Source organism: Bombus huntii, chromosome 15 (genome assembly GCF_024542735.1).
Source record: "Bombus huntii isolate Logan2020A chromosome 15, iyBomHunt1.1, whole genome shotgun sequence".
Lineage (NCBI taxonomy): Eukaryota > Metazoa > Arthropoda > Insecta > Hymenoptera > Apidae > Bombus > Bombus huntii.
The window spans coordinates 7,439,271-7,465,820 of NC_066252.1; the positions used below are offsets into that span (position 1 = coordinate 7,439,271).

The 26,550-nt window shown below is 42.3% G+C and overlaps 1 protein-coding gene across 3 annotated transcripts in view; it reads right to left on the reverse strand.

The window, feature by feature from the left end:
* The window catches only part of LOC126873616 (optomotor-blind protein), a 164,698-nt gene that overhangs the window by 70,280 nt on the left and 67,868 nt on the right, over positions 1 to 26,550 (reverse strand). For 2 of the 3 annotated variants that reach the window (XM_050634666.1, XM_050634667.1), the window contains exon 4: positions 26,197 to 26,359. In XM_050634666.1, the coding sequence (XP_050490623.1) occupies positions 26,197 to 26,359 (163 nt within the window). The remainder of the gene's footprint in view (positions 1 to 26,196; positions 26,360 to 26,550) is intronic. The other variant, XM_050634668.1, reaches the window with a different exon arrangement.

Below are 26,550 nucleotides of genomic sequence, written 5' to 3' on the forward strand. Positions count from 1 at the left end.
TCGTCTCGTACTTTTGGAAATGAATTAACCAGTGTCAGATGTTTCGAATATAACGTGAATTTTTCGTACATTTTTATTATTCAGGATACTGCTTGTTTTCTTTCGTCATTTTGGGATTTTCAACAACCGATGCTGACGTTTCTAAAATACAGCGTGAAATAAGAAGAATTGCGAAAGATGAATCGACACGAGTCAGCTTCTTGTTCCAAAGTGTTTCTCGATCTTCCAACGAATCTACGACTTCTAACGAATCTTGGATTCATGAGAGACGAACCTACATTTATACGATAGAACACGAAACAATAAGAATAACGAAATGAGAATAGCGGAAAACGGATAAACACGAGTCAGCTTCTTGTCTGAAAATGTTCCCCGACTTTCCAACGAATCCTACATTTTCAACGAATTTGCAAGCTCAAGTAAAGCTTGGATTTACGAAACATAAGACACGCGTATTTATAAAATACAGCGTGAAATAATAAGAACGAGGAAGATAAGAAAAATAATAGAAAAGGAGGAAACACGAGCCGATTTCTTCCTTGAAAATGTACCTCGATTTGTCAATAAAAATTCTACTATTCCTCATCGTATCAACGACGATCAAATTTCTAGATTTACGGTTATTTTACGAATCTACGACTCCGAGTAAAACTTCTACGTTCTACCGAAACTAGAAACACGTTCCTCTTCGTCTCGTCGCCTCCGGCTGTAAACTAACCTTGTCAAAAGAAAAAAAGAAAAAAAGGAGAAAAAACGGAAACTGAGAGAGAAGGAAGCAACAACGACGTACAAGAGGGTAGCAAATTACAAGGAAAATTTTCCTTTTGTTCGCCCGTACGAGGTAGAGAGAGTTATTTTTCGTGGATACTACTGGTGGATAAGGCGAAGCAACGCGATGGCGGCGTGGCGTGATGTTGTTGGAGGGTAAATATTAATTAGCGCGGGCTCTGTGTTCATTTCGTTGTGCGCCGCTTTCGGCCCCGTTTACACGCCGACGTTCCTCGCAGCGGCGTTAACCCGAATAAACACATTTTCGGCCGGCGCCAGTCACACCTTCCGGGATTTTGGCTTTCCCGAATAATTAAACGAGGCCCTGAACTCCATGCCGCTTCCGGCCGACGAATTTCCGCGCTCCACCGGCCGAATTTTACGCTTCGTATCGATCCTTCGCTATTGGTCAATTGGAATTCACGTATTGCATAAGTGTCGCTACACACGCTCGCGTTTTACAAGTACGCGCACGCTTACGTATTTACGAATTGCAAATTCTTGCGAGTAAAAAATCATAAAAAAATAGCAAAAAAATAGACAAAAATCGACAGAAGAAACATATAAAATATTCAAATGATAATGAACGAATTTGTCAGTATAAATATCTTAATATTTGTTAGTATAAGTATCTTAAGCGAATTTGATTTCTTTTACGGATTTATTAGGTTGTCCTGCGATCTTGATGTTACCTTTGGACGATACAAGCGATGTTTATTAACAAGTAATATCGATCAAGTTATTATAAAGACAGGTAAGAAAACGTGCATGTAGCAGTGGTACGAGTATGTCAACTTTCCAACGGTTTGGTCTGCCGTTTGTTCTTTTCTCACGGTGCAATTCATTTAACATGTTTATTTCTGCTATTGCCTGGTATTTGCATATCTTTGGCTGCGTGTCAACAGCGTCAGATTGCAACGATGCAGGCGTTCAGGTGGTGATTTTAGTACCAGTATACAGTCAGCGGTACAGTGATCTTTCTCGCTTATTCTCGCGCGTGGAATGATGATGCGTGCTGATGATGGTTTACTCGTACTCGATCGGTAATCGAACAGGTTCGAGCGTACTCGCGCGATTTCTCAAACTCGATTTGACCACAAAGCGAATATCCCGGACTAAAACAATTTTACCCTGCGTTCTCTTATCCTTTTACAAACAGACCGCGCGTTTTCCTACATTTTCACATCTAACTAAGCCAGTAGACGCGTCTTTGAACCCTCGAACCTTATGCAAAAAAAGTAATTGCATAAAAAATCGAGGCGAAGAATGACTTTTGCGTTTGTACATGTTATTCCAACAGACCTTATATTCGTCGATTTTTTCTACCGTTTGTCCCGTGGAGTTAATCGATTTGGCAAAGAAGCGGCTGATATCGGCCGGCTCGGCGAAACGAACAATCGGGCGGCAGAAGTAAAAACGAGGCTGCATGAAAAAATCAGAGGCGAACAGAGCGGTGAAAAGCAAAGGGGGTTGACGAGTAGGAGGAGCAGCAGTTTTCTGTCGCTCACCATCGAAGCGTGAGGCGGACAAGTCCGCGGCTCTTCGTCCCGGTTTGTCCAAGCTAAGCCGGCGCGACATCTCGAAAACCACGACACGTCCTTTGGGCCTTTCCTCGTCTTTTGCCACGCTGCGTATCCTTCGACGTGTCGCGTTACGCAATCCGTCGACCAGGGAATTTCACGACGCTCGGATTCCTTTCTCTCTCTCTCTCTCTCTCTCTCTCTCTCTCTCTCTCTCTCTCTCTCTCGGTTTCTTTACTACAGCTACCGCAAATTTTTAAACGTTTGTGGGAAATTTCATGGTGTAAGCGCAAAGATAAGATGCAAAGTGTTTTTGAAATTGTGCTGCGATCGCAAAAGGAGGCGCTCTCTCGTGAAAGACTGAAAGTAGTGGAAATTGAAAATAAATGTTAACATTAAAATGAAATATAATTGAAATTCGATGAAGTTCATGTCGAAAACGCGTATAGAGTGAAATTTGTTCGTACGAAGCCGCGAGACTCGAGAGACTCGAATACGCGCATCGTCGAGACCGATTTGGTTGCTACTGAAATTAAGAATAGCGTCGAGCATGGTACACGGTTTTGGTTGCATCTTTAACTTTAGAGTTACGATATCGATAAATATTTTGTACGTTTAATATCGTAACGCTTTATTGTGTTTTGTCTTATCGTGTATCTTGTATATGTTTGAATAAAGAAATATCGAGATAGATTCGATGGATGAGTTTTAAATATCGTACAATAGCTGAGAATTTATCAAATATCATTCCAATTATTTTCGTATTTGAAACTTCCTTAAGTTCCATTAAATTTCCAGAAATTTATTCACAACGGGAATCAGTCTCAGCTACAAACCTAGAAACCTACCGAAGCAAAACCTACTAAATTGCAAACGAAGTACTGTAAACGAGGCGTCTTGGTGGCGCGAGATTTAAAACAGAAATTCCGATGCGAAAAGCGTTCGGAAAATAGAAATTCTCAGATAGTAAAATTCGCAAAGACAGCAATTGATGAGTATCGATATTTGTAAAGATAAAAATTCGCGCGGATAAGAATCCGCGAAAGTAAAAATTCGCAAACGAAAATTAAAATTCGCAAAGATAATATCGGCAACTAAGTGATTGCGGATTTTGTCAATACCACCTAATGGCAAAACCAGCAGTCACTTAGTTGCCAACGCAATAGTTCGCCGAGGCAATAATTTGCGAAGACAGAAATTGGCAAAAATTGAAATTCGCAAGGACGGGAATTCAAATTGAATATTGAAAGCAGTGGACATATAAATTCGTGGTGATAAGAATTCGTACAGCGGCGATTAACTTAACGCGACGAGTACTCGCACGTGTACCTACGCGATTTCTGTTCACGAACGCTTTCGCTGGTGGAAGAAAAAGTGAAAGGAGTCGATGGCGGGTGCAACGAAGAACGATAAATTTCGGTCGGAATATTCGAAAGGTTCGGTGTCCCTGGTCTATTTCGCTTTGGTGGCGCCATGCGTGAGCCGGCGGAGGGGCGCGCCCGCCGAAAGAATTCCAGGAATTCCCGTCTCCCCGAACACGGGGGAATTCTTCGCACTGCCTGGACCACTTTGTCCCGGCGACCCTTTATTTTCCTTTCGTGCCGCTTTTTCTGCGGACTCGCGCGCCCGACACGCGCGAAATCGTCGCGGAAATTCGGTCGCCTCTAGGAAAATTTCGCTGGAGGAAATGGTCGCGAAGGGTGAGCTACGAGACTCGAATTCTTCGTTTCGCGTTATGAGAGGATGCTTCCCCGTGTCTCGAAAGTCAGCTCTATGACGTTCCGAGCGTTTATGGATTTTTTTTTTGCGCGCGTCAAGGTTCCCTTTTGTTTCTCTTTTCTCCCTTGCAATTCTTTCTTCAGCCTCTTGCTTTCACGAGTTTCTATACGAGGTATGGTAAAAACGCGTTATTTTGAGAATTATGCTTTCCTCTTCTTCTTCCTTCTTTACACTTCTTTCTTGCACTTTTCGTTCCAAGAAAGACATTTCTACGTAGACGATCAAACTGCAAGTCAAATTTCCCGATTAACGAAACAACGATTTACGAACGACGTTTCAAATGCCACGATAACTTGATTTTAAATTGAACAGCCGAAAAACGAATTGTAGAAGGAGGATAAATGAAATCGTTGGCTCGAAGTACTTGAAAGTTATTCCACTCCGATCGCTCAAGCCTAAATGCAAAAGAGACGAAGAGAACGCGACTTCCAATTTTCCCTTTCACCCTCTAAGAAACCATCCCCTACGATCGATTTTATCCAACAGTAGGAAGACCGGTAAATTAAATTTACCGCACGAGAGCCGAGAAAAATGTAATACTCGAAAACAAATAAAATAGAACTGTCATTTAATTTTCCATCGCCCTCCAAGAAACCACCCCTGACACCGCCTAATTGAACAAACGCGATCAGTTAACCAAATTCTGCGAACCTAACCAACTTCCTACCACCAACCCCGTGAACGTCCCTCGTTTCCTCCGAATCCTCCATCCTCCACGAAAAAACCACCCTCGATCATCCCTTAACGTCGCACAAATTACGACACCTCGAGCGCGTCGGCGAAAATTGCCCGACGAAAACAGTTGTTTCGACAGGGTCCAGCAGCGTGTGGGATTAAACCAACCCTTTGCCCAAGGCTCTTCCACCCCCTCCACGCGTCTCTTACAGCGATCCTTTTCGAAGGCGCGTGCAAAAAAGGAACACGAGGGACAGTTGGATCGGTGGAAGGGACTGTGTCTGCCCTTCCACAGGATACACTGCACATTCCCTGTCTCGCTCACCCTCTCCCCACCCCTGGCCCTTTGGCAGACACGTGGTGGGGGCGGCCGACCGCCTCCAGAAACGCCCTTCTTGCTTCCCCGACGCATATGCTGCGTCGTATGTGCAATATGTGCACGCGCATGCACGTTTGGCCCGTGAGACTGAGAATGCCTGATAGTGTGTACGTGTAGATGCGTGCGAGTGTGCGTGTTGGAGCGTTCACACGAAGCGCGAGCGCGCAACGAGGGAGAGGGATGGCGAGGAGCGGAGTGGTTACGGTCTTTGTCGTCTTCTCTGCTCTTTGTTAACAAGCTTTGCAAATCGGCCTCTGCCTTGGATGAACTTCTTCTTCTTCTTCTTCTTCTTCTTCTACTTTTTCTTCTTCTTGTTATTAGTCTTGGTCTTAGGTTTGCGAGTTTCGGTTAGGTTTGTTGCATCAAACAGAGGTGGAAACGATACGACGGGATAGTTGGGAATTTTTTTCAAGCTTTGCCTTGGTTTCGGGTAGTTTGCATTCTGACAGGATCTGCGAGGAAAATGCGTTTCTCAAACTTCTGGGTTATGTTTGTTTTTCAGCGCGAGGGTGGCTATGATACGAGATGTTTGGGGATAGTTTCGATCTTGGTAGAATTTAAGAAATATATTTCTCAGGTTTCTTTTTATTATTGTTATTCTTCATACTATTGTTATTATTATTATTATTGGTCTTAGGTTTTGAAGTTTCTATTAGGATTGTTTTCGTGCAAGGGGTGGGAATTTCGGAGGGTATGTTTCTGAGACTTATTATTATTATTATTATCATTAATATCGTTAGTCTTGGCCTTGAAAGTTTCAGTTAAGTTCGTTTAACATAGGAGTGGGAATGATACGGAATAGTTGGGAACCTTTTGCAGATTCAACGTTGTTTTTGAGTAATTTGAATTTTTACAGGCTCTGATAGAAAAATGTGTTTCTGAGATTTTTTCTTCTTATTATTATCATTATCGTTAGTCTTGGCCTTTGCTTTGAAAGTTTCAGTTAAGTTCGTTTAGCATAGGAGCGGGAATGATACGGAATAGTTGGGAACTTTTTGCAGATTCAGCGTTGTTTTTGAGTAATTTGAATTTTTACAGGCTCTGATAGAAAAATGTGTTTCTCAGGGTTTTCACTTTAAATTATTTTTGTATCCGAGCCTGCAAAATAAAAGGCGAAATAAAACAGAAGAATTCGAGGGATTAAATCGAAAGAATTACTACGAATTTTTGACAATTTGAACTTTCTGGACATTTAAGAGCAAGATATGGGAAATTCTAATAGTATAGTACCGTAAGAGGATGTAGAATAGCGGTGGAACATTTGATATTTTTTTTTACAATTTTACACTACATCTTGCGTGATTTCCAATTAATGATTTTCACATTCGAGAAGTAGAAAATAATGCGAGACAACAAAGAAACAGGCGTTTGAAGATATATCTAACGACTTCTAAACGTAGCCCGCCTACGATTCTCAGGATGAAGATATTTTCTACTGACGCTTGAAAAAAATCTTCCAAATATAAAACCATTCTCAACTGGAGAAAATTAGAAAAAGTGCGAAATAAGGGAAGAACGTTTCGATGGAATATGTTACGCGATTCGTTGCTAATGATTCAAAGCGAAGAATATTCTGCGGCAAGTTTTTCAAAATCCGTGGTGTAAAAAACGGCGTTTCTTTGAGCGGGTCACGATTAATTTTACAAGAAGAATTAACAAGCGTGGATGATATAGCGCGTTAAAGAATTCTCGTCTCGAATTACAAGAAACTTTTCCACCGTGTTTCACCGGGATAAAAGCCCGCGGCTTCCTTCAGAATTCTTTCTTCCACGCTCTCGCGGCGTTTAGAATTATTCCAGGCGAAGCGGCCGGGACTTTAGCGTCAGTTGTTTGCGAAAACATCGTCAAGGGTGGTAAATTACCTTCAACGAGAGAGCCTAGGATCCCTTCTCCGAGAAAGAACTCTTTCAGAAACATCTTCTTACCGACCATCCAAGAGCCGCCAGGATTCTACAAAAACTATTTAGCTGCTTCGAGGTTACACTTTGTCGACTGCCTTGAGAACGAAGGTTTCAGATAGTCGACGTACGAAATTTTATGCCGCCGCTGAAACAGCAATCAGCCTCCTTTTAGAAAAATTCTCAATTTCTTACTACCCTCGTCTTTCAATTTTCCATATTCGCTAGCAGTATCTTCGAATTGACTATCATCTCAGAATGGAGCGAGGCAATTTAGAAGTTTCGATATTAACGATACTCAATTACAGCTGAATAAGTGTAAACGTATAGTTCGATCGTACATTGCAATGAGAAAGTTGGCCGATGGAGCGAACTTATTTCGCTCTCGTCGTTGAGGAAGAGAACGAACCGATAGAAAAGTCAGTCGATGAATGCAACAAACTAATAGAGGAATCATTAATCAAGCGTCAAAATACTTTCACGAACCAGCGTATCTACTACACAGTATCGATTAAATCACGCGTCATCAATCACTAACAATTACTCGTTGAAACGGGTAAAGATAGAAAAATTGAGCAAATTATCTCCAATCCGAGAATCGCAGAATGTATGGAAGAGAAAAAAGTTTCAGAAATTTTTTCATGAAATTCTCTGTAGAATTCGTTGTTGATGATTGAAAACTAAGTAGATATTCTGTATCATATAGAGATAGAAAAATTGGGAAGATCATTTTCAGTTCGAGAAGTGGAAAACGCGCGAAGAAAGGGAAGAAGATTGGACAAATTTTTCCAAGAAATTTCCTCTATGATTCGTTGCTGATTAATTCAAAACCAAGCGTCGTACAAAGATAGAAAAATCGAGGAAATCATTTTCAATCCGAAAATTGGAAAATGTACAAAGCAAGAGAAGAACGTTTAAGAAGCTTTTTCCTAGGAATTTCCTGTGTGAAATGTTGGTTATTGATAATTCAAAAACAAATATTCTCGGGTGAAAATCGGCGCAAGAGAAAAATCGTCGGTTCAATTTTCCTCTCCGTCGGGAGTGGGTTTGACGGAAGTAAAAGCGTCGGGGGCAATTTCCGCGTTCCGCCTTTGAGCCGTCCGTTTTTTAAATCCCTGTTTTTCCACAGTTTTTCGCCGCGCGTTCGACGATCTTCAAACGCAAAGGCGATGCGAAATACAGGCAGCAGAACACAGCCACCGCCGAACTCCAGCTCTTTTCTTCGGCCAGTCTCGTCAAGGAGCACGCGTTTCTTTCCCTAATTAGAGCCTCCGTGTCTTTTGTTCTTTTTCGTCTGGCCTTTGTCAACGTTCGATTATTTTGATACGTCTTTCGTCGACGTGGCCCCGAGAAAGTCGCTTTCAAACTCTCCGTTTCTGGGTTACAACAAGCGAGCGAGTTAAGGAACGTTGGTTGGGTTTAACCCTGTCGTGTTCTTCCGGCTAATTCCGACGCGCTTTTTTCCTTTTTTTCTTTTCTTTTTTTCTGGTTTTCAGCATCGAAGAGTATCTCGAGTTTGAGCAAAATATAGGAGAATCGTTGCTGATACGTGTGACTTTTTCTTTCATTTTTACGTTGAATATTTCATTGCGACGTTTAAAGTCTTCTGATTTGCGGAAATACGAGCTACATTGCGATAGGTACGAAAGGTATAGTTGAGTAGTTAGGTGTGTGTATAAAGAAACGCGACGTTTCAACAACAGAATCGCCGACGATTAAGGTACAAAACTTGTACTGGAGAAATTTAAGTGCAAGGTGTATGGAAAGATACGTAATGCGGTATATTTGACAAAGACATAAAAATTTGTGTATATAAAATTACAAAGTAGTCGTTTTCATTATATTTGTTACAGGCTTGGTTTTTGAAAAAGTTACAGTACAGTGTGGTAGATCGGTAGATCGTTTACCGTATATTCATATTTTGTTCTTTACGCGTTCAATGAACACAAAGCAATAATCAGCTGTAAAAATCGTACAGAGGAAATCTACGCAGAACTGTACAGTAGAATCACGGAATTATCGCTGCTTGATATTTTCCAATCATCAAATACAATTCTATATGTCATTTTGAATTTCTATGGGAACAGTGGACCATACATAATTCAATAAAATAATATAAAACAAACAATATCGTGCGTCTATTATCTCCTCATAAAACGAAAGAAACCATCAATATTATCCGGCAACATATCAATACTATCTGGTGATACTAAAATTCCATCGACGGTATTTCAATACCAGTCTCGTTTCTTTATTTGTATTTATTGCCAGAAACACAAATTTGCATAAAAGTTCGCAGTCTGCTTAGGAAAATACTCTCGCGAGGTTGCCACGAGTTACGCAACTTTTTTGAAAAACATTTCCAAACCATTGCGCAAACAGATCGTCCTTCAACCCCTCGACACTTTCAAGTTTCCGTATGGAGAAACCTTCGCGTATCACCTAAACCTTCCTATCCAATTATCATTTGCCTGGCCCGTGAAAAACTCACCCTAAAAACCTACTTCCATCAGCCATCTTCCGGAGCCGCGAAACTCCAGTTGCTCCGTCCCTCCATATATACCGACATATGTACGTTCACCCCAAAAAAGAAGCTAGTGGAAACCCTCTTACAATTCGTCCGGCGACTCTCATCCCCCTTGTGTCCCACCCCTGACACACGTAAAACCATTCAGAAGAAAAGCATCCGTCTCTGTGGATCGCCATTACAGATCACAAGAAGATCCGCGGGAATCCATCAGCATCGCCCTTCGCGTGCAACTTCGTCTTCCGTTAACGCCAGGGGTTGCTGTGCGTGTTTTCGTCCGCCGGCAAGAGGGTGAGAAACGCGGCGACTCTCGATTGGATAAGACTGGATTGGCAAGACAGATCGTTCGGGATCGCCTTACAAGCCTGTTCGATTCTATTAAAACGAGCCGCCGGGGGTTGCGACCGCCCCGAAACTTCCACCGCCCCACTACCGAACATAAACGACGGTTCTTTGCAGCTGTAGGAGACAGCCGTAGGTTTCTAGGAGTCTGGTCGTCCGACGCTGTGTCGCGGGGGTGGCTATCGTCCGTTATTAATGGATCCACAGTGCCTCGGAGAAGTCAGGACAATGTGGATTATTTTTCTTTTTTTGGAGGGGGGGGGGGGGGGGAGAGGAGAGTTGGAGGAGTAGTTGGAATCGTAGACAAAGGACGGTCTCGTGTATTTTTGGAGCGGTAGATATTTTTGCTATCTACTGGAGATCGCGAGGTTGAAGGATTTCTTCGATTTTATGGTTTTAGATCGCTTCGGAAGTCTGCCTCTCGCAGCGATCCTGTAATTTTTATAGTTTCATCTCGTTGACGTTTTAACGAACGAACGTTCACGAGGTGGTGAAAAGACGTTTGATAAACATTCTGGAAACTGGAATTTTTGTTATAAGAAGCAGAAATTTTGCATAGGAGCAGTTAGAGGAGTATTACGATTTTGTTATTGGTAAAAATACATTGAACGTTTTACGCTGACTCAATTAGAACGTGAAATTGCGCGCAGGGACTGGCCAAGAGAATTTTCTCATACGTTGAACCTTAAAACACAACCACATTTTTCTCCATTCCCTTCAAATTTCAGACATTCTTAACGCTAGGGAAATATAATCGCAGCAGGAAATCGAGACAGTGGTTTGGAAATTACCGAGCAAAGTGGGATTGCACTGAATTTGCTCAACTATCGGCGGAACAAGACCTCCAGTCAACAGATCAAAATATTCGACCGAGTTGCAGGAAAGAAAGCAAGCTGCCCGAGCGCCTCCCTATCCATCGAGGGCGCAAGTAGTAGTCGCACGACAGTCGACTCGCGGCCTGATAACGCCAGCTGACATTCTAATTCACGATTTATGGCGGCGCGTGTCACCTGTCGCGTCCAACTTCTTCAAAGAGAGACGATGATCGACCGGAGGCAACAGCTGTCGCGGTTTTGCGCCGTGTTCTCGATCTCTACAATCGACTATCGATCTTTCCAACTGGTTCACTTACGAATTCACCCAGACAAAAGGAGCGTCGGCGTGTGACAGCTGTCAGTCAGCCGTCGCTTTTGATGAACCACGAAGAGAACAGAGCGGCGAGAAAGAGAAAAGAGAGAGGAGAGAGAGAGAGGATCGTTGTGCACGAGGCTTAAGCTCGCCGCGAGGTCAACCTGACGGTTCCGTGTTCCCACTGTAATTTCGTGGCGTGCGCGGTGGTCTGCTGGACTTCCGTGCCGCGGTCAACTCGACCAGATAAAGAGAGAAGCACGCTTTGCCTGACTTCTGCCCGGGCAACTGGCATTCGCCTGTAATTTCGCCCGAAACGCCGAATTTGGGTCGGTTTCGTCCTTTCTTTCGTTTTTCTTAACATTTGAATAATCGGTCCATCGACTTTCCATTGGAACGAAACGATTAATCCGTTTCCAGAGACCCTCGATTTAAGGAATCGAGTATCCCCACTTCGCGTCTTTAAATCTTCTGTAAATTGTACAAGTATACGTTTGACGTTAAATGTGACGCGCTTTGGCAAGAAACGATTCAGATGAGAAAAAGTCATTTCTTTTTTCTTTTTTGTACGGTTTGGTAGACGAAATTATTAATTATTCCAACGAGATCAAACTGAATTTGCCAAATGATTATCGACTTCGGAACTCGCAATTAAAGTAACGTATCAATAAGGAAAGCAGGCGCCTGTTTATCGCGTTAATTAAAATTACAAAACGTCTTTAATTGATCGTGCGAGCTTCATTGCTCGAAGATAACGTAGAGTTCCTATGTATAGTACGTAAGCTTGGTCAAGCTTAAACGAAACACGTAACGCAGCTGGTAACGAAACGGGCAGCCCCAACTGCATAACTTCGAGTGCATAATTTTCAACGAGTGCGTAACTTTGAACGCGTTTATCTCGCAAAGTCACCTTCTTAACTTCTTTTTACGAGAGCACGTCGCATGTACGTGCCCCCTAACCGCGATCGATCTTTCAAAACTCTCGGAAGCTCTTTAGCTACGTCGCGAGACGAAAAAATTAGCAAACGAAGGAAGATCTGTTCCGACACTGGCCTTGAACCTGACCGACTCTTGATCTGTCCCTAATAACAAACGACAAGCAGGCTGGTTCTTTCGACTCTCAAACTGTCATCATCGAGCCACTGGACGCCGTAACAATTTACGACTAGATCGTTTAATTTCGAAATTCTTCGTTTAATTCAACTGTACTGCCAGCGATCTCGAGAAAAGTGAAATACGAAAGGCGCGCATAATACGAAAAGAAATAAAATACGAGATAAAATGACTAGTAACGATTTCCGTTATATTAGCAAAAGTTCGTGCGTTTCATTTTATTTCGCATTTTTATTTCTAATGCAATAATTTGATGATTAACAGAACGAGGCCCGCGTCGCCGGACTGCCACTAGCCCTTGGTCGTTAATCAGCACCCGCATACACCGTCCTACCTCTTTTCCCTTTCTCTCTCTCTCTCTCTCTCTCTCTCTCTCTGCCACCCTTTTTGTCCCCCGTCGATCGCGCGCGAGACTGCAGTTCATGAATAACCGCCTTTCGCCTTGTTCGGTTCTTATTGGCAGCCGCGCAGGTGCCAGCCGCGCATTAGCATTCGACACGTGCAATTCGACGTGAGCCGGTATCGTTTTCCAGAAATTGGCTGGAGGTAGCCACCGCATCTTGTACGAATATACGTTATGGTCCGCTTTCTCGTTTTATTTTCTGCATAGCTTCAGGCTTCTTATTATATTGTCACGAAGTTTCTGGCCATGTCGAAAGTACGAGACATACGCGATGCTAAAAAAACCAGCTTCTCAAAAGCCAGACTAGTTCATTTTCTATCGATTTCTCGTTACGCGAGTATCCGATTAATGACCGATTTTCAAAAGAGAATTATCCACTTGCTCGTTTATTACAAAATCACATATGTGAGTAATCTGGTAGGACAAAATTCCAAGATAAACTGAGAAAATGGCGTTTGGAATATTCTTGGTTCCGGTTTACGCGGTTCTCTAATTGAGTAGCTTCTTAACCACCGGAACGTGCAACGGTGTCTGAGGAAATTCAGCTTGGCAAATAGAACTCGAGTAGTTTCCGCATAAATCGCGCACAACGTTTACGTAATCAAACAGTTTACGTATCTAGAGATACGCACGTATGAAAAAGTTCAGTATCTTTGCTAAGCTGTTTCAACGGTTCTTCTAACTCTCTTCCTCGTCCAATCGAGTTTAAAGGTTAAAAAGCGTTACGAATTTCGCTTAAAACGAGTCGAAATATATTTTCATGTTTCGTAAAAAATTCAGTGTCTATTGTTCGAGCAATCAAACGATAAGAAACTCGTTACTCGACTCGATAGAGCCTGACAAACACGGAACGCTTCGCTGGGAAATAAACGTATTGCGCGCTAGTGTTGGGTTGTCCGAAAAGTTTCTTTCGTTTCATAAGGTGATGAGCAACAATTTCTGTTTTATATTATTCTATTGAATTAGGTACGATCCATTTCGTTCCTTTTCTATTACTATGTTCTAGACTGATATAAAACAAAAAACATCGTGCGCCTCATTGAGATATGTATAATTTTATGTGCTAGACTAGGTTAGTTGCGTGATACTTGTATGTGAATATCAGTGTGTGCAAGTATGTGTGTGCGCTGCGTCTCGAAAACAAATGAATGTAAACCGTTCAGTCAATTAACAGTCGAGTATGGAAGAAAGTGCTGAGACGCGTGCAAGTGTGTATCGATGAATATCTTTGAAATCGTTCATCAAATAAATATATAATTCCAGGTGTAAATTTAGTATTCCCATACCATTATTTCGGCTATTAAGATGCAAAATTCTCAACGCGTCTCCTTATAAAACGGAAGAAACTTTTCGGACAACCTAATTCTCGTCGTAGACTTTACATCTCGAATGCTCGAAACAATTTCATTCGACGGCGGACAAAAGACGGTCAGGTAACTCCGATAAAAGCACGTAGCGTCGAAACTGGCGATTACGATCGGAGTGGAGCTGCTATCGGCGAGGATAATTGCACGACATCGGTGTCGGAGACACCGGCTAACGAAGTCCAACGAGCCGCGTGCTATAAAGATTGTAATCAGTCACCGCGATGGACGGCAAGGGTTGTTAGGGCCGGAGGAGTAGGCGCTAAACAGCAGATAATGAAACGAGTCGGCCAAGTAATTTTATCGTGGAATTAACGCGGTTCGATCAACCCACACACGCCTCTTGCCGCCTGGAAAACCGATCGTTCCTCGCCAACACGTTGACTTTCGTACGCCCACCTGGTGAGTGTGTTGTACGATAAAGGTACGAAGAGACGGCAATTTAAGTATCTTTTAAGGACAATCTTTCTGCCAGACTATAAGTCCAGTTATTATACACATTGGGCGTGAGAGATTTGCATGGGAAAATTTAATCGCCTTGCGGTCGATCGCAGAAGGTGGAGATTCCGTAGAACGAATCTTATGGTGTTGTATTTGGTCGAGCTAAATTGCCGGTTTAATGAAACCAAGCGCTGTCTTTCACCGTGTTTCCATAGGATGCCGGTTATAGACAGAGCTCGCGAGGAAGTTTTTTTATCAGACGTGATTATAGGAACTGAAGCAATTATAAGTAGAAAAGTGGAAACTTCTAACTGTACGTAGTTCTAATTTAGCGTTGTAGCGTCTGATTAGAAGGTTGTAGTCAGTTGCACCCAGAGTTTCTTAACAGAGTTGGATAAATACTCGATTAGACGTATGTAGATTAATCTTAATTTTCTCCGACGAATATTCGATTCCACGAAATCCGGAAACTGTATCCCTTCCGTGGAACAGCGCTCCCGTGAGCTCGCGCGTCAGTGATCCTAGCAGATAATAGTCGACCATATAACAATCCAACGAATTTACGTAAAGCGAAGATCCAAAGAGGCGAAAGTTGATGAATCGTTTCGATAGGAACGAAAAAGAGAAGTTAGATTTCCTAATTTTCTACAACAATTCGAGATTCTACTGTTCCCGTTAAATGCGAATACACTGGTCGCTCGATTTACACGGAGTATCCGTGGGTTCGTTTCGCGCGAATAAAATGAGGGACCAGTGTACATTTATCAGGTCGTCCGAAAAGTTTCTTTCGTTTCATATTATTTTATCGAATTACGTACGATCCATTTTACTCTATCAAAGTAAAGATCACAACGTTCGACAGATTAGGTCTGTAAAAGAAAGACACTTTTCGGACAACCTAATACATGAAGAATCAAATAGGAAAAATTGCATATTCAATCTACGCAATAAGAACGTCTATACACGCGCGTAACTTATTAATTTATACAACAGAAAATACATAATTGCACAATGCAACATGGATATCTAAAGGAACGAACAGTGGTAGCTAACGACAAGAAGAACGAACGAAGGATCTCACCCGTAAAGAAAATCGTCTCGTTTAGGTCTCACCCTTGCCATAGATAGGAAACGAAGGGAACAGCGATACGCTGATGCAAACGCAATAATTACGCGTATCTGGCCCCCTCGACGTTCGTGACGTACCCGTTATGTCATTATCCCATTTATTATAACGATCAGCAGCCACTATGGACCGGATTCCACGCCCGTTTCTCGCTCGACGAACGCAAATTGCCCGGCACTGAATCGACTCGACGCGATGATGTCTTGATATGGAATGCGCGATCGTTAATCGACTATGGAACACGAAGCTACGTCGGCGTCGGCTACGATACCGTACAATGATAAATAATTGTCGGCGATGAAAGAACATCGGGATTTCCCGTCCGGAAGATTGGGAAAAACCCCAATACCCTAGTCCAGACTTTTACTATAGCTACGCTTAAGTAATGAAAATAAGAAGTAGTTCTAATGTTCCAATCTGGCTTTATGACGATGGGTTCGGGCTCGAAGTGACATAGCGGGTCACTGAACGTAGCCACGGTCACGGGAGGGACGTGTAACTGACAGAGGTATGGAATGATGATATGGCTCTCCTTAAAAAACAAAGATTGACCCGAGAAGTGGGGTCAGGAATATATAAGGGCAGTTTCATTTGGATTACGGGTTAGTTAGTTAGTCGTTGGACGAATTGCTGATTGACGAATTGTGTATTACGTTTGTACTCGTCATCCCGTGGACCGTGGATTCGTTATCGAACCTGAATTCGTTGTCACCATCATCTCGACCATCCTATCGCCGCTATGGCTCATGGCCTCTTGTAGTGTCCACATTTGTACCGATAAGCATTAACTACATCCGCGATGGTAAAGTAAGTAAAGGTTCATCGAACGCCCCAAAATTCCAACCTGACTCCGACATACTAATATTAGTATCGGAGTAGCAAGCACTAAACTGAACAGTACGAAGAAAGCGAGAACTTTGAGTTCGTTCTTGGCTCGTCTATAGTCTCTAGCACTTGAATTTTCCACGTTGACATGGTAATACACAGTGGTGGGTAAAGGAAAATTTCAAGTTCGTACACTATGAAAATTAGTATCTAAACAGAAAGTACTAAAATGAGCAATACTAACCAAGTGACTACTTTGAGTTCAGCTTTGGTGTACGTGAAATCTCTGCTTGAAAGTTTAACGCTGCTACGCTGCGAATATTAACAATTTTTGTATTATCAACTCTTCGTCATATTGATAACTGGGTTGCTGATATCAATGCAAATTCCAGATTTTATCGATGTAATTAAAAAGAATTGAATTTACATAGAAGATCGTTTCACCTATTAAATATGGTACCAAGTATCACACTTTGGATATTTTACATATTTTTGTATATTATATTTCGCGACTTGGAATTTCCCAAATGCGCAAAAACTGGTAATTTATCGATAACAATTATATCTCTTTTATGCTATATATTATATTTATTCGTTGCCCTTATTAAATGTAAATTCATTATACTCTGTCTCTTTATACTTCTTACTTTATTTCAACTTTCTCTTCGCCGCCATAGTAAATGTGCATGTTCAAGGATCAAGAATGACGAAGATCGTCGACTGGGTGGTTCTCCATGTTCACGGGAAAGGTTTGTCGACCGCATTGACGGCGCTTTTTGCTAACCACGCGAGCCATTTGTACGGCTGTGTGGAGAAAACTGATGATCGCGAACAAAGTGGGACGTTTATGGTATTTGGCGATATTGGTGAAGTTCAAAGTAGTCATCGCGTTTTTCCTCGTGCGCACTAACATTCTCGTGAAAGTGGTCGTCAGATCTGACGCGTTCCACGTATCTGTTTTCTGTCTTTTGTTTGCTCCTTTTACGAAGTCAGGACTGTCGTACGATCGAACTAATATCATTAGCGAAATTTTGTAACTCATCGATATTAACGAGTTGGTTGGCGGACGATAACGACTACACGAGATTTTGCGCGTTTCTCATCGAAAAATCATCGACGCAGCCAAAACACGGGTTTTCAGAGGAAAAAGAAAAGGGAGGTAAAAGCAAACGAAAAAGAGATTTAAAAAAAGGCTTTTATTCGGGTATAATCAGAGCCGAGGGACGTGCAAATTCACCGGAGCCAGAAAGGAACGTGTGAACGAGCCCTCGTGAAATCCACCTCTTCGCCACCCCCATCGTTCCGGTTAGAATCTGCCGCAGAATTCGCGCGCGCGATCGTTACCGTAGAGAGGCGTCCCCGAGGGAAATCTGCAGGAGTGCGTGCCGAATGTGGTCATGCCAAACGATTCACAGCGACGTCTGCGAGAGAGGGTCTAAGCCCTTCCCTATCCTTATACTCTTCAAACACGATTGATGACATTTCGGAAAATTTCAACCTGATCATTCTTATTCGATCTCATCAGCTGTTTAAGTGGCAGTAATTCTATCAATATTGGGGATCGTTCTGTCCATTTAGAATACACTTCTTAATCGGTCTTATAATCAAAGACTTAAAGAATTTGCACATATAGATCCTGTAAAGTAACAAAATTGTTGTATAAGATATGACGATCACAAACGCCAGTTCTATAGTTATATACTGACTTCTGAATATTCTGAAAATTAATTTAATCGGGTTTTTATATACTATCATATATACAGGGTGGTTGGTAACTGGTGGTACAAGCGGAAAGGGGGTGATTCTACGCGAAAAAAGAAGTGGAAAATATAGAATAAAAATTTTTCGTTCGAGGCTTTGTTTTCGAGAAAATCGACTTTGAATTTTCGCTCGGTACGCGTGCACTTTATCGCGTCTCTTAACTCGCGACGTTACTTTTTTAATTTTAAAAATTTTCAAATTTTCAAATTTTCAAATTTTCAAATTTTTAAATTTTTAAATTTTTAAATTTTCAAATTTTTAAATTTTCAAATTTTCAAATTTTCAAATTTTCAAATTTTCAAATTTTCAAATTTTCAAATTTTCAAATTTTCAAATTTTCAAATTTTTAAATTTTCAAATTTTCAAATTTTCAAATTTTTAAATTTTTAAATTTTCAAATTTTTAAATTTTTAAATTTTTATTCTATATTTTCGACTTCTTTTTCGCGTAGAATCACCCCCTTTCCGCTTGTACCACCACTTACCAACCACCCTGTATATATAATTATACATATAGCCAATTCACAATATTTAACAGTATAGAAGCAACTTTTTATTCAAAGCCCAGTTTAACGATTATGTTCGGGGAAAAAATGAATTTGCACGAGCATTCACAGCAGTCTAGTCGTCAAATTTCCGAAATCTAACACCTGATTTCACGCTGCGCTTTAAATACTATTGTATTAGGTTGTCCGAAAAGTATCTTTCCTTCGCAAACGTGTTTTTTTACAACAGTGCAGCTTCGTACGAACGCGAAACCAAGTGTGTGAAGTGTCGCGGTGTTTAACTCAACAGAACAAAACAACAATATATAGAACAAAAAACGTTGTGCGTCTATTACTTCCTCATAAAACGAAAGAAACTTTTCGAACAACCTAATACGAGTACGTAGCTGCGTATAAAACTCTGCCTCACAGATATGACTATGAAAGTGTTGATTTCGCGAGAAAATAGTAAACAGTAATTTTCATCGTTACCTTCTTATAAATTTATATATTTTAAGTAACATTCGCGTATTGTTAATACAAATCGACCAGAGTGTCAACATACTGCAAGTACGTGTCCACATGGTCCTAGCTCGAAATCAAAGAGGGTGTAGGCGGCAGTGGTGCAGCGCAATGGCGCGTGCAACACGCTCGCGAGTGCAGGACACGCGAGTGCACGGAACACGAATCGGGTCGGTGTTGGTCGCACGGCGAACAGCAAAATGGCCCCCGACCACGGTCGAAGCTCACACGAACGACGCCTCGACGCGCACGCGATTCCGTAATGAGACAACGTGTGCGTGTAAACGAGCGAGCGCGCGCGTGTGCTAAGCCGCGTGGGTGCGTGCACGCAACGAAAACGCGTGGGACTAGCGTACAGAAACAAACAAAAAAAGAAAAAAGAAAGAAAAAAGGTAACCACGTCGAGCTCTTGTTCAACGAAAAGTAATTCGTTGTTTGTCTGTCCCTGTTTGTTTGCCCTTTTGTCCCTCTTTTAGTTTCTGTGTATTAGGATGTTGTTACCGGCAATCGGCGTTGAGAAACGTGTTTTTTTAGGGTTTTCGGGGGAAGAATAGGGAGGTTGATGGGGTTTTTTTGTTCAATTAACAATGGTGTTTCTGTGCCCATTAATCACCGTGAAGTATGAGTGTGGGTTTTACGAGTTGCCAACTTTAATATCGTTCGATATTTCGCATCCACATCTCATTTTCATATCTCGTTTCCACGTTGTTCTTTTTTCCGATATTCCACGTGTACTGGGGCAAACTGATGCTACGACGAGTAAAATTCTAGAAACGATTATGCACCCACTCAAAGGTATTGGGACATAATTATTCTAACGTGGTAGAATGTAATTATTATATTACAGATATCACGATCGTTGTATCAAACTTGTTATATCAAAACTAACGTATACCGAGGTTGAATGAGAATGTGAATGACAGATCTATGTAAATCAATTTTACTCTATAGTCGATAGGCAGAGATCAATAAAATACACACATGGCGCATACATTAGCTTAAAATTCGAATGAGATTACGTACACAGTGAAAACACCAAGAAATGATATCTACGCGGTAAAGAAAACGCACCATTTTACCAAACTACCAAGATTTTCCTAAAGACAGACTTTTCAAAGCTTTAATTCTAGCATCATCTTAGCATTCTAATCAAAAGAAACCTCCTAAACCATTAAACAACTTTAGAAATAACATTGTCTCTCCCCCCCCTCTCTCTCTCTCTCTCTCTCTTCGACCACCCCAAAGCCCACCAAGCGCACCCATCAGCCTCATCACCCGATACACTTCAATTTTTTCCACTCGTGATGACTGTTCCGCGCTCGGAACAATTTCGATCGCGAGTCACCGCGGGTAAAATGGGAAAAATCAACGATGGGATGGGGTGGGGTGGTACGGGGTGGAGGAATGGTAATGGAACGCTAAGCGACATGTCGACAGGGCAGAGAGGCAGAACTACAGGTGTGCAGGTACACGCTAAGCAAATCACGGGACGAGGAAAAAAAACGGGAGCGTGCAATTTCCCGCGTATCGCTCGGTTCCTCTCGCCAGTACGAAGCTTTTCCACTCGCGATCGAAGCCTGGACACACTGGATAATTAAAGCTGCGAGGCACGTTTGATCCAGTTTCGCTCGATTCGTTCGTCCGCGCTGATTGTTTCCCGTTTTAATTTTCGGAATATTGGAAAAAGGATACCGGCTCGAACGGTGCACCGCGGGAAATGGACATTAAAACTGATTTTCCGACCAACCTCCGATTGGACCTGTCTCTGGCTGATTCCATTTTTTTTTTTTTTTTTTTGCTACTTTTATTATATTTTTTTCTCTTTTTTAAGGTTGTTCGCTTCTCGAAGTTTCTCGCTGATGTTCGACGTCCAACGTGGCCGAGTAGGATTTTACATTTTGTACGAAGGTTTGGCAGGTTGACTGGATTTTTAAATAATCTTGGGTGCAGGTTTAACAAGAGATGTTGCGGTGGTGAAGGAAAATTTGAGGAAATACGAGAGGCTTAAAGCTGTGCAGCAGTTGCAGGGTTATCAAGTTAATTGGAGCGGCTGCTCTACACAGAATTTCTTGCTTATTTTAATATCTTTCTATCTATCTCTAACCACCTAGTGATCTTCAATTTCTAATATTTGTCATCGTCTGCTGTCAAAAGTGTTATTCGCTTGACGAACATTTACAAACGCCCTTCGCGAGAAACTTCGCGTATTCTAAAACAGTTTGCCAAACGAGTTCTAAGTTACCTTTCCATTCAATAATACACCCTGTTACACGCTTTACTTTGTCGACTTTGGCGTATCGCTAAACTCTATTTGACACGACGAAAGCTTAGAAGATTTCAGCAGAGTCTTGCGATCGATCGACGAATCGCTAACAAATATTAAGAATTTCCAAATGCTCCAAGAGTTAACAGATCGCAATTTCGTAATTCTAGGATTCCACCCATCTTCCTATTAGGAGAATATCGGTCAGATTTGCATATGACAGATTCGAGGAAGGAAATTCAGGTTGAAAAATCTAAGAACGACAGATAAGGAGATAGATACTCGCGAGAAAAGCGGTGGTACCGACGCCAGACGTGGAGAGGTTGCGCTTTTGTCGAAGCACTCGAAAACGAGGAGTCGCCGGATCTTCTTTATGCCAGCAGTTGGTCGATCCCGGCTGAAAGGACGACGGATGCCTGCTCGCGGCGCGGATTAAACGCCGAGATCAAGTATTCTTGATAAAGGTAGCGGATCAAGTGGCGCGGAGAACGACTAAATCGAGGGAAAACCAGCGACTCCGAGCCTCTGTCGCTCCTACGTCGTTTCTCTGTCCTGCAACTGACATACAACTGGTTCGCAAAAGTACTGGACCGTTTATCGTAGAAAACATTTACGTACGTTTACGTTGTGACGCGTTATGATAAAAGACTCTGAAATTTTATTTTTCGTTATTAAACGAATGCTGAACAGCGTACAAGGGACTTACAAGAATCCCGCGACGAAATTGTTTTGTAACTTTTCCAACCACTTAGGGTTGGAAAATGACCTAACGGAACGAGAAGCCAGTCGCAGACTGACGAGCTTCTGTGTATGTATAGATACGTTTTCTTCCGTCTTTGAATCTCGAAAATTTACTTCAAACCATCAGTTGCAATTAAAGGATTGCCTGAACCCTATTACCATTCGAACACTTTTCACCTTGCGCGACTATTAAACCAAGGCTTCCTCCAGAACTAACCAAACGAAGATCCATCAGTAGACAAACGACCTTCCATATGTACAAATGAGCCTTCAGCAGCACTAAACTACTGCGTTTGAATCTTGAAAACTTTTAGGTAAAACCGTGAGTAGCGCTTAAAGAATGTCGAAAATCCCGCCATTAAAAGCTCCATCCTCGGCGCGCTTATCGAACCAAAATCTCCTCATTTAATAGCTTCGCTTTAAGTCAATCACTTTAAGGACCGTTTAAACAAAAGGCGGATCGTTAGAAGAGCTTCGACAGTCCCAAGAAAACAGTTTCAGATATCCCTGGAACACGGACCTCGACTTGAATCTCGGTGTTTCCCTAATCTTCCTCGAACCACAGCGCAATCGGAGGACAAGTCGAGCGAAAATCAGGAAAATTAGCGCCAACAGCACTCGGACTGAGAGGGAGCGGACGGATCAGTAATCCTCGGCTGCCTTTTGTCGGGAAAATCCCATGGCGGCAAACGAAAATGAGACACTCGACTCGACTCGAGTCCTTCGAGATGGCTTCCTCGAGTGCTCGTCTTCAGACCCCTGGCACACGAGCAAACACAGCTCCGGCTAAAGGACCACGAGGTCAACAAACACCGGGGAAAACGGTCAGCTCCTGTTGCTCCCGTTTTCCTTTTTTTTTTCTTTCCTTTTCTGTTTAAAGGAGACTTCAAATCTTTGTGAATTTGGTTTCCCAGGAGCGCGGGAATTTTTAGGATCGCCCTGTTCATCGGACCGTGTCTTCGGGGTTAATGGATTCGGACTTTGGTCAATTCCTCGTGGAAAACTCGATGAATTTTGTCGTCGTTTTTGGAGATTTTCTTTGTTACCTGAGATGAAGGTTCTCGTGGTTACTTGATAGACACTTCGGAACTGTCTTTTTAGGGTGGAAGAGGGTTTGTGAGCAGAGGTGTGTTTTTCGAGAGGGTCTTACGCAGCTTGAAGGATGTTTTCAGGTTTTTGAAAAGTACTCGAGCAATCCTTTTTAACAGCTTTAATTGGTCACCCATGTTAGTATACGTTGTTTGGGATACTTCAATGCAAATGTACTCGAATGTCTTAGTTTTCTGTACACTGGAACAAGGGACTCGTGGTTGCCACTTTGTCTGCCTTTTAGCCGAGTTCTCCTGCAAACTACTTTTAATTAATTTTCGAAAGAAACTGGAAATTCGAAAGAGTCAGAGGCTGCTCTTATCAAAGTGACATATAATATATTCGCGTGAAATTGGAGAAGGTTTAGGTCATCGTTTCGTTGCTTTCGAATCTGTTTAAAAAATTCTGCGAATTTCACAACCTTCGCCTATTTTTATGAAAACGGACTGCATTTAAGATTGAAACATAGTCCGCGTGGAAAAGTTTGCATCGTTTTAACGAGATACATTTCTACATAAATATCAAAATCCATCGGAGACCGCGTACGATTAGAGTTTTATTTAGGAAGAACGACTCGATCCATGTGACAAAGGGGTTGAAAGCCGAATAAAAAGCCTTCTAGCTAACAACACATCTCCGAATTACTCAAGATAAAGGTCCAGCAGCTGACGATCACCTCTGAAAGCCTCGTTCCGCCCCACATATCGCGAACCAAAGCAATACTTGAAAACCGTGCTCCTCGAATCTTCCCCGAATTCGGAAAGGGTTGACCGACTCCGACAACCCTCTTAGAACTGCCTCTTGTACATTTTCTGGGCTCGTGCACAGGCTCATAGAGTCTGGAAGACACAAGTGAACCGTGTTTAACACGGTGGTTACCTTCAACCTCATCGAGGACCCATTCAGAATAAAATGGAAAGACGAAAAAAAAAAAAAAAAAACTGAGAAGCCTGGTGTGGCGTATCGGCAGCCAGTGCTCCACCATATAACGATAAGAAGAAATCAAAACATCCAAGAGTTAACAACGAGACCGACCCTAATTCCATTCGTCTTCCAAATATCGTTGTTCATTTATCATTCTTTATCTTGGAGTTGCTCGTGTAAAGAAATACGGAAAACACATATTCCATCTAATTTTATTAATTTCCAAACATTGTCAAACTTTGTCATTATTTGACAACTGTCACCACCATTTTACGTGGTAAATGTATTTCCATAATTCTCATCACAAAATCTGCAAATACGTATTTTAGGTGTCTAACTCTATCCAGGATCTATGTGCAACGAACTGAAGAAATCCAAGGGAAGACTGAGAAAATGGGAAACCTGTTGGCGCATATGACACACGGTGTTTCACCATACAGCGGTAGGAAGAGATGGAAACGAGCGAGAAGTTGACAGATATATCGATCCTAATTCCATTCGCCTTACCAAATCCAAAGTTATTCGTTTATTCGTCTCTATCTTAGAATTCTGCGCATAAGGAAGTGCCAAAAACATCTCTTCCGAATTAAACTTGAGCCAGACACCATTTCACACGATCGTATTAACCTATTATCCGCAGTACGAAGAAATTGGAACGATCGGACCAGAAGAGCGGAGCAGAGAAGAGAAGAGAGAGACGAGAGTAGGCTGAAGGGATGAGGAGGTGGAAGACGAGGAGGAAGAGAAAGGCTGCTGGTCGTAACAAAGGTCGGGCTGTGCCAACCATTGACATCGCTCTGGGCCCCGGCCTGGAGGACTAGATTTCACGAGCCAGCGATGCAGGATCCTTCAAAGGACGCCGACATGGGACTGCCGCAAAAAGGATTCGCAAAAAAGGAGAACGGTGCAGCGTCCACCGGGCAAAAGGGGGCCAGGGGAAGTGGTGGCCGCTGAAAGAACCAGGTTTCTTTGGCCCGACGTTGGCTTCCGCAGACCCACGGCCTCCCCTCTCTCCCTTTTCTCTTTTCGTCTTCGTCTTCTTCTCACAGAAAACGATCGAGAGACCACTATATGCAACCCGGCAAGGAGGCAGGAAGAGGCAGGGGCGAGGCTAATAGAGAGGAGCGGACCAGGCCACCATCGGGACACCGGCTGCTGCAACTACTTGACGCCGAAATCCATCGCGATAACTTAATCCGCTGGGATTATGGGCACACGAATTCTCGCAGATAGGTTAATTCGAGTGCTTTCTGCACTCTGCGCTTCGTACAGGCCAACGTGACAGTATATCATCGGCTTGTCGTTTTCTAAGGCTGAAAGGTAGAAAACATGGTAGTGACGTGTACGAGGTGATCGCTCAGATTGTTAGATTTTTATAGTATTTATAACAGCCATCAGGCATAGATTAATGCCAATTTAGGTGTCTGGTAGATTTTATGCTATCTATAATAATTAACAGGAACAGGATGATACCACCTGCTTTTGAGATTTTGATATAGGGAAACGTGGCAGTGTATTGGGAGCTCGCTGTTTGTTAAGGTGGAGGTGGAGAGTAGAGCGAGCGAGTTTGCTCAAGTTATTAGATCTTACGAGCGTATTCTTGATCTTAGGAATGGCTTGTGTTTTAAGTGGTAACCTTTTATGCTAATGAATTTGCAGAGCGATATGGAAGATAGAAAATTCACGACGTAGACAGGAAGTTGTGAGAGATCGACCACTCGGTTGCCACGAATTAATCTTTCGCTTTAATAAACGTACACTGTGGTATAGAAGGCAGAACATTGAGAAAACATGCGGCAAGTTTTAAGTGATAATTTTTTCCATCAATTAATTTGTAGGCTCGTGTGGATACGCGAAGTTGTAAGCGATCGACCAAATAGATTAATTTTTTGCGTTAATAAATTTATATGTTAATGTAACAGATAGAAAATTGGCGAAACGAAGAGGCGAAGTAGTAAAATGGTCATCGTCGAGGACGGAGACTGCCGCGTGCACGCGGCCTAACGAGCTTTTAATCGGTCGATCGTTAGGTCGTTAGCCGGGCAAACGTTAGCGATTAATTGCGAGACTCGGAGCTCCAACTTAGGCTAGTAAGTAAGTAATTGTTTGGTTGGCGTTACGTACAGTACTTACAAAGCCGTGCTTGTCGCTGATGTTGTTAGTGAGTTTGAGCTTGTGGAAGCTCACCACCTTCTGCATCCACTGCTCACCGCTACTCGGCGAATCAGGATGGATGTACATCCTCTTCGGCATTTCCGGGTCTGCCTTTCCCGCTACCATCCACCTGCTACTCGACAAACACGTTCAAAAAATCATTAAAAATCTTTTCAATCTTAACATTTCTTTATAAAGCAGGAAAATTTACATCTTTTCCAACGATTCGACAGATTCGAACGTATTTCACGTGCTCGTCCGCTTGCTACATATTCAAATTGCAAACATATTGAAAAAAAGATCTCTTCAATTTCTATACAATTT